This window comes from Podarcis vaucheri, assembly GCF_965113315.1.
Source record: "Podarcis vaucheri genome assembly, chromosome: 10".
In the NCBI taxonomy this organism is placed as follows: Eukaryota; Metazoa; Chordata; class Lepidosauria; order Squamata; family Lacertidae; genus Podarcis; species Podarcis vaucheri.
In genome coordinates this window covers 66760941-66774558 of record NC_138748.1, presented here as the reverse complement: position 1 = coordinate 66774558, position 13618 = coordinate 66760941, and the positions used below count along the sequence as shown (strand labels likewise).

Genomic DNA, 13618 nt, shown 5'->3' with positions numbered 1-13618 from the left:
ACACCTACGTTTGTGAGTTTTAATGGGGGTTGTTTTGCAACAGCAGAAGGGTAAGGCATGCATGCCTTGCACCAACTGTTGTTAAAACAGTCCTATTCGGGAATACTCTAGCCAGGGTCGCTGTCAAGACATAGGGGCCGCTGCCCTAACAAAGGACACTGAAACAGAAGCTGCTGCTGCATGAAGTTAAAAGCTCTGCCTCAGTAAAGCAGAGAGAAACAGCAAGCGTTTTACAAACTGGGCTTGGGTCCATTATAGTCCATCGTCTGCCACGTCAGATAAGTCTATTGGGCTATTAAACAAGTTTTGTGGGTCACTAGGGGGTGCAAGCTCTTCCACAAAGGTGTTACAGCAAGGTATACCAGACAGAAGCTCTTGGCAGCTGCTGTTCAGCTGCTCAAGGGCCTGGATCTGGACACGGTCTCATGGTTTTTCATTAGGGTGCCCCTGTTGTCATAGGCTGGTCCAATATCCTGCAGCCTTTAAGTGATCAATTAGATCTTTTGATGTAAAACTTTTTTTAAAAAAAAATGAACTGAGCAACCAATTAGGTTTCAAATGTTTTGTTTTTCAATTTAAATAATTGCCCAAAGGTAAAATGCCTCTCCTCCTAAGGCATTTACCTTCAACTGGTGGATCAGGGCTCACTTACTGGGTCACATCCTGATGTATCATAGGTCAGAAGAGCAGCACAAATCCCATACAAATATATGGTAAAAAAAATTAAGAAATGGGTCCATAATAATAATAATAATAATAATAATAATAATTTATTATTTATACCCCGCCCATCTGGCTGGGCTTCCCCAGCCACTCTGCATGCATGGGCTAAAGGTGGGTCCTCAGTTTGGAAACTACTTTCCTAAGGTTTGTTTTACAATATATATGTTAGGGGTAACGTGAGTGGTTCATGTGCATATCAAAGAACATAGAAAGCATGCTTCTTCTTAAAGACCGTTTTACTCTAGACTCAAATGTATGCAGATTTAATCCGTTAATTCAAACCTCATCTGATTAATCCATTAAGATTTCTTTAATTGGATTACTGGCAGCTATTGAAATTTTAAGGCGCCATCTTTATAAGAAAATAAAGGGGTCCCCCAGGCACAAAAGTACAGAAGTTTATGTTGCGTGTGCAGAACTCTCCTCTCATTTTTTTCCTTCTTCTCAATTTGCATGGCATGACTATGCAAAACTTGGCCTCTTAACTGAAGCTATCCACGCTATGATGCATTCCACCAAAGCTGGATAGAACCACAAATGCTCTCAAGTCCAGCTTTTATACATGAAACAGCACTGCCAGAAAGGAGAGGGGAGCAACATAAAAATGGCACCTATTTCCTGAACAAGTCTGGGTCACAGCTGCTTCCCTCATTAAGATGCTGTCGAGCCAGCTATTTTTCTGGCTTACCCGTTAAAATTACTAGGTATGTTCCCACCCACAGTCTTATTGCTGGCAACCAAAAGGGAAAAGGTAGGGGGATTAACGTTCAGCACTGTGCAGTAAGTGCTGAGCGCACGGACTTAAATCTAGAGCCTCCCTGTTCTCCGATCAGTAGGCGAGAGCTTAAATAACTGGGTTTGGGGCAGGTGCCCACAATATTCGTACAGCCAATTTGCAGGGCCTCCCCACACCCGACGATAATTATGATTTTCTGTAAGGCATTGAACTCCTCATACATTTAACAACAGAAAGTTGCTTGATAATGCTGGCTGTATGATAATATTCTAGGTTCCAGTCCCAACTATGAACCAAAACAAAGCATGTTGTTCTTGAAAAGGAGCCACAGTTGTGAAATGGCAACTTTATTTTTTATTTTATTTATAAAGCTGTTAAGGTGTTGTGAAACCAAAAAGCCTTATCCATGGAAATTAAAAACTCAGAACACTGGGGCAGGTTACAGCAACAGATAAAACGAACAGTAAGGAAACAAAAGAAAACAAGTCTGGATGCCAAAGGAGCCAGTCTGGAATTTTGATGTGCCAGACATGCTTTTGTATCTTCTTTATGTGCAGATGCCCTAACCAGATGATGTCCCTCTGCAACCCTTGGGAAATTTGAGGTACTTGGTTGCAATGTTTCAAAAACTGAGAAATCTGTGAATGTTTACACAGCGAGCATTGCTGAGACAGACAGACACACATGTGTGGGGAAGTGCATGCAAGTGCGCATGCGTTCAGACAACAATTATGAGTTATAATTAGGATTACTGGTTCATGTAGGAGTGTCAATCTAGGGGAGAGGCTGGGAAGAGGGACCTCTGCTTGTGTTCAAAATCACTGAAAGCCAAGCCCCTCTAACGAAAGCAACTTGTCGTCAGCATTTGCAGTTTGGACTATAATGGGCTTTTGTTCTTCCTTGTTGGGAGGCTAATTCTAACGTTTCCCTTCACAAACAAGGGAAATGTTCAGAGCTGTTTATTTACTTTCTTAGACACACGAGGACGGTAAAACTGGTGTTCTATTCATTCATGATTTCTAAATGAGTCACTCAATAACAAAGTCTGCTATTCAAAGTAAGCAGGACAGTTTTTCTTTAAAAAAAATGGCAGAGGCTAATTATGTCGTTCTCCTTTGTCTAACTGGAACATGCAATTAATGTATCTGGCCAGGAGAACATGGCTGGCTGAACGTGCTTAGCCATAAGACGGGGTCTGTTTTCAATGGAAAGTGAACTCATCACAGGTGTTTGCTAAAAACAAGAAGCCACATGCTGTCGTACCAAAAGGAGGTGTGATTTCAAAAGGGGACCTTGGCACTCACTCCTGGTGGTGTGGTAGGGAAGGCAGGCTTCAAGGGTTAAGCCGTCCACCTGACATCACCCAACCTAACTCACACTTTTCTTTTGGGAATCTGACAGCCCTCTGCACCTTATTTCAGCAACAATCATCACTATGATCCAGTGAGAGACCATTCATGCATCTGCCACCTAAAGACCAGCACAACTCTTTGTAATCTAAGTGGGGCTCAGGAACGACAGCAGTGTTGTTTGCAGCCCTGCTCATTTATATACATAATTCTCTGCATGGTAAAGCTAGTTATCAAAATACAACTTTGGAATAATTCTCATTTCACCCCCTCTTTCCCTCTCTCTGGATCAACAACTGTGCCATTTACAATGATGAAAACTGTTACTTTTCTAGGAACAGAGGCTGGACTACGTGTTCTCGTTCTGCCCCGGACACTGAGGTCCAGCTCCGAGGGCCTTCTGGTGGTTCCCTTGCTGCAAGAAGCCAAGTTACAGGGAACCAGGCAGAGGGCCTTCTCGGTAGTGGCACCCGCCCCGTGGAATGCCCTCCCACCAGATGTCAAAGAGAAAAACAACTACCAAACTTTCAGAAGACATCTGAAGGCAGCCCTGTTTAGGGAAGCTTTTAATGTTTAATAGATTATTGTATTTTAGTGTTCTGTTGGAAGCCGCCCAGAGTGGCTGGGGAAACCCAGCCAGATGGGCGGGGTACAAATAATAAATTATTATTATTATTATTATTATTATTATTATTCCCTTCAATTGCACGAAAGCAATTAATATGTGCAGTTTTGAAAATGCAAAAAGCTGCCACGGTGTGAGGAACAGGCAGGGGCTCAGATGGCTCAGGGATGTGGAAAGCATGGGGGTGGGGTTTAATCCTTTCCTCATTCTGCAGCTCCGACAAAAATCCACCCCAAACCAAAGCTACCTTCAGTAGAGAAGTTTCCATCGGCTCCACACACCACAGTCCTGATCCTACAAAGGGACTCCGCATAAGGTATTTAACATGTCATTTGCTTTTGTGCGATGAACACATTGCATGATCTGACCCCACAAGTATCTTAGACAGCAATGTGAGGTGCTGTGGAATAGGGGGAGGGCTGCCAATTCTGTGTTGCAACCCTGAGAGTGTCACCAAATTGCCTCTGAAACAATGCTAGGTGTCTCTGGCTGTGCAAACGAGCCATTGAAGTACCACATCATATGGAGGCCTACCATTAGCACAGACAGGAATTCAAACGTATGCAGCAAAGCCACTCACCCATCCCTGAGTCTTTCTTGGTTCCATCCGAGATGATATCCACGTGATCGCTGTCTACATCGTAACTGAAGAAATCGTTCAGGTATGTTTTCGACCTCTGGCCTCCAAACACGTACAGGCAACGATTTTTCTGAAGGAAAGGAAAGGTGGCATTTGAGTGACCAGGAGGAAACTTGTGAGCATGCGGCTTGCAGTTCAGATGCCAATGCAGCACACCTCAGCTGCTCTCAAGCCAAACCTCTCTGGAAACTTAGTGGGAACCACTCAAAAATGGACCCTGTGGTTAAGTTATTTTTGCCTTTAACTGTATAACTGATTTATTACTTTGTTGATTAAATTTAGGAATTTATCACAAAGCGGTACACTTTAATAATACATACCATATATGATAACAATAGACCAACATAATTTAGGCAGAGGGGGGGGGGGGAAATGAGAACTTTAAATGTCACTATTACAATCTGCTATTCACAGAATCCTGCCAGACGTTCAGCTGCTAAAACAGCAAACTGGTCCAATTTTAAAGTTATGTATTTATGCTAACTTGTAAGGTTACGGCCAACCTACTATTCTGGCTGAACGTTAAGAAGGGCTCAGCGGCTGCTTTCTGGGAGCTTAGAAAATGGAGCAAAACACTACAGAACGGACCTCAAAAGGATTATGCGGGCAAAAGTGTGTGTAACAGGGATTGCTACACTACCTTGGTGTTAACTCGGAAGATTCCGTAGATGAAATTAAAATCCCAACGTTATCCCCAGCTGCTCAATGTATTTTTGAGTTAAGAGAAAAAAGAGACACCTTTCAACAAGCAAAAGCTGGCACTTGTTCAGAAGAAAAAGCAACTTTTCAAACTTTCTCTCATTTCCTATTACAATAGCGTAACAGATCCACAGCAATTTGGAAATAAGGAAGCCAACATTCCCTTAGTTCACAATACTGGAGATTAAAATTTGGCTCTCTGTCGGTTAATCAACTGTGAGCCCTGCCTTTGCACTCGTTTTCAAGTGCTGCAATGCAACTGAAGCTAAGGGGTGATGGAATAGTGCCTGGGCTTAGTGCTAGTTCTTACTGAATGGAACAACATGCAGTGCCCTATTCTGGACTGGATGTCTTCAGGGCCAGCATTACAGGAATCCTCTCGCAAGAGTTTCCACGTCCGGCACCGGCAGTCGAAGGCGAAGAGGCCACTGAATTGTGGCTCACTGGCTCGGCTGTCGTCCACGCTCCCGTTGCAGGTCAAAATCCTTCCTCCAAAGGTGTAGATCATGTGCTTCTCGGAATCCATGCACATCTGAAAGGAGAGGAAGCGTGCTTAACAACCGCTTAATGGTGTGCTTTTCTATAACAAATGCAATGTCAAAATCAATGGTTAGAATTATCAAGTAGTGCTCGATGAGGCAGCTGACTTGGTGCTCTGAAGTTGGCCCAAGAATAACTGGATTCAGAAGGCCCTTGTTTCTTCAAAAAGCCACAACTGGGCAGACAGGTTACAGACACTTCAGGTTACTTTTGCTTCAGGTTACAGACTCCGCTAACCCAGAAATAGTACCTCGGGTTAAGAACTTTGCTTCAGGATGAGAACAGAAATCGTGCGGCGGCAGCGGGAGGCCCCATTAGCTAAAGTGGTGCTTCAGGTTAAGAACAGTTTCAGGTTAAGAACGGACCTCCGGAACGAATTAAGTACTTAACCCAAGGTACCACTGTACTGAAGACACCAAATCTCCATTCAAACTTCTAACAGGGCCAATCGAGTAAAACAGCCTTGCTGAACAGTAGCTACAGCCTCCGTTCCATTCAGCCCCCAGTCCCGATAACCTACTTCAACAAACCCCTAACTGAAATTACGTTTCCTTCCCATCCTCTGTCTGTGTTGGTTTCCTGACTGTAAACCCCTTGGGGCAGGGGCCTCCCCGCCCTTCATAGTTTGTAACACCTGCAGACCTGATGGTCAAACACGAGCTTAGGTCCTCCGTCGGCAGCAGTGTCCTCGCTGAGCAACATCCACGTGTTTGTGTCGATGTCGTAGCGATAGAAGTCGCTTTTCAGAGACTTGCTGTTCCTCACGGAGGAATCCAGGTAACGGCCCAGCGTGTAGATCTGCCTCCGCTGGATGTCGATGCACATCTTGTGGCAGGACCTGGCGCTGGGGCCATTCTACGGAGCAGAGAGAAAACAGGAAGCCAGTCACGTCTCACAGCCAACATGGCCTAGGGGTGTTAGAAACTCATGTATATAAGCTAATTGCCAAATGGCACCTTAAACCTGGGTTACGGTTGCCACAATGGAATGACAAGGGGCCTTTCTAGCAGTGAGATTTGCTGCTGCTGCTGCTGCTGCTGCTGCTGCTGCTGCTGCTGCTGCTGCTGCTGCTGCTGCTGCTGTTAATTTCATTTCTATACCACTTTCAGTGTTCGAAACTCCCATTGTTCTAGGCGATTTTGCAACAGGGAATTTCATTAGCGCGAGCGGTTTCTGAGCAGTTTCTTCACTCCTAGCTTTCAAATCTCCGTTTCTAACACTGACCGCTTTATATCTTAGAGGGGGAAATATCAAGGCAATTAAAACATCAAATCCAGAATAAAACAAATTCAAGCTTCAAGGGAAATATTTCAGATCCTTCTCTAAGTGTCATTTTGCTTTCCCCATATTTATTTTACCTACTTAATTTCTAATACTAGACTGGACTAGACTAGACTCACTTTTCTCAGTCCAGCTAACATTATAGGGTTCCTGGAGCTGAGGAAACAAGGAGAACTCTGAAGGAAATGTGATGTAAAATAAAAATAAGAATTATCATGTATTAGCACCCAAGCTGACTCTTGGGCTGGGGTATTGCTTATGGTTTTTTCTTGCTGTTGTTGATATTAATTTTTTGTATCTTTACTTTTAGATCTTGTGGTTGATGTTGAACTTGTTCAATATTCTTTACTTTTTGATGTGTATTATTTATTGTTTATGACTGCTTTTGTTGTAAAATCATATAACTGTAGAGTTGGAAGGGATTACATAAAATGATGGTGATTATGAATTAAAATCTTGATGTGCCAAGCCTCCTATATGCAATGATGTATTTCCTTTTCAATGCATTTGATAACGCAAGCCTCCATGGACAGTCTTTTATGAGTACAGTCCACACATTGGTTTATCACCTTGCACGTTACTTTGTGAGAACTGGGGTGACATCAGTCCCTACGCAAGCACAGTGTGTGGAATTTTAACGCTTTCACTCATCTTCTAAAACCCTCATCAGAACGAGCCTGGAAAACCTCCCCCAGAAAAGAAATTCTGCAAGAAACAGCCAAGCCTTTGCTCCAAGGCAGCCAAGTTAACGCAATGCATAGCTACTTATGAAGTGTTAGGATTGCCTTTCCACAAAAGCCAAGAGTAGAAGCCAATTCCGACGCAACTTTTCCCCTTCCATGGAAGTGCACTGGGTTGATGGAAGAACGTAACACGGAACACCCTGGTGACCTTTCCTTGCAAAATCCAATTGATTCTTCATTCCTTCCTGGGAATCACTCCAGAGCCTTCCCATGGGAATGTTTTGGCAGGCCTAGCCCTAGAAACATCTATTCATAACTACAGCAATATACTTCTTTTAGGCTTGAGGCTGAAAGAATGAGTGAGCTAAAATCTTAGTCAGAACCTTTTTTTTAAAAAAAAAAAAGCACCTTTGAAATTTCATATAGCATGAGCTAGAAGAGAACAAGCAACTAAGGACGCTATTCCAGACAATGTCAACCTGACGGAGAATAGCAATATGGATTGTTTCCAGTTAATTCCCTGATTTGAAACCAAACTCCCCAAATGCAAGAGCGAGTGGACGGACCACGTTTTCAAGAGTCACGTATCCTGCGCCCAAGCACAATATTTTGGTCCAGGCTGTTCTATGAACAAGTCCCTGCCAATGCAAACAAGCAGGTTTTGCTGTGACCAAAGGTCCTTTCTCCAGTTATAATTCAAAACACGGAAGAACAAGATCAAAAGCAAGGCAGTTCCTAGCATGCCAAAATGCCTTGTTTACCTTCGCCTATTTAAGAAGAAGATTGTGTAGTAAATGGTGTGGTGTGTGTTTATGGTAGACTTAAGCCCTGCTTGTAGAAGAGAAAGCTTGAATTCATGTCCCTGTGGGCTTCACAACACATCACCCTCCGAACCACTTGCATGAATAAGAAAGGAACTGAACTTTGGGAGGCAGAATCTTTGCCTTCACGATTTTGGAATCAAGCTTTCAAACGAAATGTTTGGTCTTAAGGAGCTTTGCCTGCGAAGGAGTTGAGGCGGAAAGGCTCTTCAGAACCCTGATCTCGTAACATGCTGCAGGATGCTACATGCCCGGGCTGCTGAGAGATCTTGGTAGCGCTTTTCACAAGAAAGGAACAGGAAGTCTGGAACAGAGACTGCATTCGACTGCAAATACTTTGGCTCCGCTCAGAACATTTGAGAACTGCCAGATACAAAGGAGTGAAGGGGAAATGGAGAAAATGGGAGTGACCATAACAAGGCATTTCTCTATCTCCAGTGCTATTCGGGACTCTCCCCACCCCCTCTGAAAATGTAGGACAGAGGGCTAGTATACTAGGAAAGTCCCCAACTCAAATTAACTTCAGTCACTAGGAAGCTCACAGGAGAGGCTTGTTCTCCAGATGACAACTACGTTTTAGTGCTACATCCAAACATAGCATTTTTCAACGCCATATAAAGTCTGTGACGACACGCTGCAAATCATTTTGCTGTCCGATATTCATATGCGTTCTTCGTGGCAGTTTCTATCTTGAAATGAAATAGTATTAAAAGCAAAGCAGTGCCAATTTAGACAGGGGTCGGTTTACGTGCAGCACTGAAAACAGTGTTTATGGTGAACTGCATAGGTGGTTTCATCTGATTCACGAGGATTCTTCTCTTTTTTTATATAAAATATTTATTAAGGGTTTTAAACAATATAACACCAAGCACATGTGCAGGAGGATTCTTCTCAAGTCCACAAGAGCAGCACCTGAGGACACTGTGGTGTAAAATAAGTGCAGCCAAATGTTTGCTTTGCTGTGTGGAGACATGCCTGGGAGCTGCTGCCAACTCAAAATAAAAGAACAGGCGGCAAAAAACAGGCAGTTGTCAAATGGCAGAATGCATGCTTTCTTCACAGGGGGCAAGTATATTGTGTTGTGTTGGTCTTATTTACAGATAACAATTCTGTCCGGAACAAGCTTAAAAGGTGCAGCAGAACACAGAACAGTTCATGTGCAGGCGACAGCTCTGAAATCTCAGAAGTCAAATCTTTGGAATATGATTGCTGTTCTTTACTCATATCCCCTCCTCATTTTAGAATGTAGCTCTCACAGAAAGAAAACATAGAGTGAACACAACCATAGTGCAAAATTGGATTTTAAAGAATTTAAATTACCCCTTGGGAACAATCCAATGTTAGGCATAGTCAGAGCAGACCCACTTACATCAATGGACTTGACAATGGGTCTTCTCTGTTGTATTTGGATCTCATCCATAATCTTTAAAAATAAGTAGTTTCAGACAGACTATCACAATGTTACTGTACGATATTGTCTCATTTGTATTTATTTAACGTTATTGCACTTTATACAGTATTCTTAATTCTTCAGCAAAATCTAAAAGACCACCAGTTAGATACACCTGCTTTATGGGTAGCAACCAAATCATAGACAGAGGAATTAAAGTTACAGATAGGTAGCCGTGTTGGTCTGCCATAGTCAAAATAAAAAAATTCCTTCCAGTAGCACCTTAAAGACCAACTAAGTTAGTTCTTGGTATGAGCTTTCGTGTGCATGCACACTTCTTCAGAAGAAAATTAAAGTATACCTTGCCGACAAAGGTCTGTATAGTTAAAGCTATGGTTTTCCCATTAGCGATGTATGGAAGTGAGAGCTGGACCATAAAGAAGGCTGATCGCCGAAGAACTGATGCTTTTGAATTATGGTGCTAGAGGAGACTCTTGAGAGTCCCATGGACTGCAAGAATATCAAACCTATCTACTCTTAAGGAAATCAGCCCTCAGTGCTCACTGGAAGGACAGATCCTGAAGCTGAAGCTCCAATACTTTAATAAATAACAACAACAACAACAACAACAATAAATAATTTTTTATTTATATCCCGCGCTCCCCAGCCGAAGCCAGGCTCATGAAAAGCCATCTCATGAAAAGAGAAGACTCCCTGGAAAAGACCCTGATGTTGGGAAAGATTGAGGGCACACGGAGAAGGGGACGACAGAGGACGAGATGGTTGGACAGTGTTCTCAAAGCTACCAGCATGAGTTTGACCAAACTGTGGGAGGCAGTGGAAGACAGGAGTGCCTGGCGTGCTCTGGTCCATGGGGTCACGAAATAAGAAATAATCCCCACACCTCCCTCTTTTAATTAAAATTTAAGCCCTAACCATGAACTGGTTCTGAAAGTTTTTATTTACTGCTTCCGTTTTGTTCTGTGTTCCAGAAGTATTTGACTCTGCTTAAAATATTTATTTCCATTCCTTCTGAAGCAAGACTATCTTCGAGATCAGCATCTTTAAAGTCCGTCCCCTTTAGCTCCTTTGGCAGACCAAGTAGTCAGAAGACCCAAGAAACAAGTCTGTGCTGTGTTTCCTTCCCCCCACCCCCACACAGAATTCTGACATGCAATCAAAATGCAGTGGTAAAAAAGGGCTGTCACCACTGATGGCAAGCAACAAATGTATTGTAAAGTCTAACTATTTGCACAGCTAGTTGTTTATTAGTTTGTCAGTCATTTCCACCTCCTCTGATTATTCCGTGGGGGACCCAATCCACAAAATATTAATGGCACAGCGACACCTACTAAAACAGGACAAGAGATAAAACCCAACGCAGAAAACAGTTGAACTACCGTATTTTTCGCCCTATAGGATGCACTTTTCCCCCTCCAAAAATGAAGGGAAATCTGTATGCGTCCTATGGGGCGAATGCAGGCTTTCGCTGAAGCTTGGAGAGCGAGAGGGGTCGGTACACACTGACCCTTCTCGCTCTCCAGGCTTCAGGAAGCTATCCGCAAGCCTGGGGAGCCCGCGGGAGTTCCCGCAGGGCTCCCTAGGCTGCAGATAGCAGCTTGCTGCCCGGAGCACAGTGCGCGCTGAAGCTGCAGCGGGGGGGGGGGATAATTTTTTTCTTTATTCCCCTCCCCCCCAAAAAAATTGGGTGCATCCTATGGGCCGGTGCGTCCTATAGGGCGGTAATTTGTTTATTGTGCTGCTTCTATTAAACGCGGGTGGCGCTGTGGGTAAAAGCCTCAGCGCCTAGGGCTTGCCGATCGAAATGTCGGCGGTTCGAATCCCCGCGGCGGGGTGCGCTCCTGCTGCTCGGTCCCAGCGCCTGCCAACCTAGCAGTTCGAAAGCACCCCCGGGTGCAAGTAGATAAATAGGTACCGCTTACCAGCGGGAAGGTAAACGGCGTTCCGTGTGCTGCGCTGGCTCGCCAGATGCAGCGTTGTCACGCTGGCCACATGACCCGGAAGTGTCTTCGGACAGCGCTATCTCCCCCGGCCTATAGATGTGAGATGGGCGCACAAACCCCAGAGTCTGTCAAGACTGGCCCGTTCGGGCAGGGGTACCTTTACCTTTACCTTTTTCTATTAAACGCTAATGAACAATTTATGATTTATTTATTTTTTAAATGCTTTTTATTGGTGTTTCCTTTAATACAAACAAACAAAATACAATTTATGATTTAGCATGGGAAGAGCACTGGGACCAGACAACTCAAAACCAAAGCGGGGGCACTGCTTCATGCTCCAAGTGCTCAGCACAGTTTGTCCTAGGGCTGTTTTGAGGTTTTATGCCCATCAATGCAAAAAGGAAGTCCTTCCACCATTTCTCAGACAGACCACCAACATGGCATGAAAAATCGCATGACAGCCAAAAGGAGCAAATCGTTCTAGGAACATCACCATGAATTGCAGCTCAGGAATAACCACAAAAGATGTGTCCCATAGTTCCAAGAGATGACAAGCGTAACTTGATTGACTGATTGCCCAACTGCCTAAACTGATGCTGCCGCCAAGAAATCTGAAATATTTTTCAGGCTTTCAGCTGGCGTTGCCTCATTTTTAGAATTAAACTCAGGGTGGTGGTTTTATTCCCTGCACCTATTTGAAGAGTCCAAGCTGCTGTGCTGCATTAAATTTCCCGGGTGACATTCAACATCAAGATATGTGGGTAAGTCACCCTAGATTCTACGGAAAGGGAGGGAAGAATTTTGGCACTGCATTTAATATAATGTGTAAACCTGGCCCAGGTCCCTTTATAAAAATCACACATGATTACAATGCTGCCATTTCAGTCTGCAATCTTATTTTTGACTAGTAAACCCATCTCCTCCTCTTGGAAAGCTTACATAATAACTGTGCATGGGTGTAGAAGCTTTACTTTCATACATTTGGCTATATCAGCTTTCTTCAACCTTGGGTTCCCAGGTATTGTTGGACTACAACTCCCATCATCCGTGACCATTGTCTCATCTGGCTGGAGATGATGAGTGGTTGGAATCCAACAATATCTGGACCCAAGGTTAAAAAACTGTGGACTATACTGTGACCTCTTTACGCTGGTTAACCTTGTTAGAAGAAGAAGAAGAAGAGTTTGGATTTGATATCCTGCTTTATCACTACCCGAAGGAGTCTCAAAGCGGCTAACATTCTCCTTTCCCTTCCTCCTCCACAACAAACACTCTGTGAGGTGAGTGAGGCTGAGAGACCAGAGAAGTGTGACTGGCCCAAGGTCACCCAGCAGCTGCATGTGGCGGAGCAGGGAATTGAACCCGGTTCACCAGATTACAAGTCTATCGCTCTTAACCACTACACCACACTGGCTCCACATTGTCACACCACATTGTTACACAATGTCTGGATTCCAGCTAGCTTTAGGACTAGCAGGCTCCTTTGGAGACTGATGCACCACGAAGTCTTGGACACAAGAGGCTTCTATTGCATGAGAGACATTACCAGCAGGATACAATGACATCGACCTTTGCCGTGCCCTTGCAAAAACAAACATTTGCTTCTGGATCATAAGCCGTCACCAGACAACAATTTTTATCCTCCTCCAACATTCCAGCAGCCATGCTCTCACTTTTCTATCCTCGGGGCAGGATAAACGCAGAACCAAAGACCCAAATGTTCAAACAAGACCTTAGGGACACCAAACAGCTGCAATGAGGAAAGATTTAAGTTCGTCTCAAGATGGTTGGGAGAAAAGGGTTCTAAGCCAAGGCTTCTTCCAAGTGTTATGTTTTCTGGGGTGAGCATTCAAAAATTAAGTTCTTCTTCAATGGTGTTTTGAAGTGGCGCAATCCCAAGAGGATGGTACCACACCCCTCGACCCACTTCAGTCAGCTCTGACAAAAGGGAAGAAATGCAAAATAGATCACGGTAGGATTCACCAATGGTCCCCACGGCTTCTTTTTCAGCTGTTCTGTTACAATGGACTGACTCCCTTGGCAATCTTGGCTTATTTTTTTGAGAGCAAAAAATTAGGCAAGTTTATAACGGAGCCACTACCAAACTGAAGGCTATAGACACATCACCATTCAAACACACTCCTTCTCCATTTGGTCCCAACCTTGC

The 13618-nt window shown here is 43.9% G+C and overlaps 1 protein-coding gene across 2 annotated transcripts in view; it reads right to left on the bottom strand.

Moving 5' to 3' along the window:
- Positions 1-13618, bottom strand: part of MKLN1 (muskelin 1) — an 88568-nt gene that overhangs the window by 23048 nt on the left and 51902 nt on the right. For both annotated transcript variants that reach the window (XM_082238861.1, XM_082238862.1), the window contains 3 exons: positions 5955-6167; positions 5083-5304; positions 4014-4143 (listed from right to left, as the gene is read on the bottom strand). In XM_082238861.1, coding sequence (XP_082094987.1) covers positions 4014-4143; positions 5083-5304; positions 5955-6167 — 565 coding nt within the window. The remainder of the gene's footprint in view (positions 1-4013; positions 4144-5082; positions 5305-5954; positions 6168-13618) is intronic.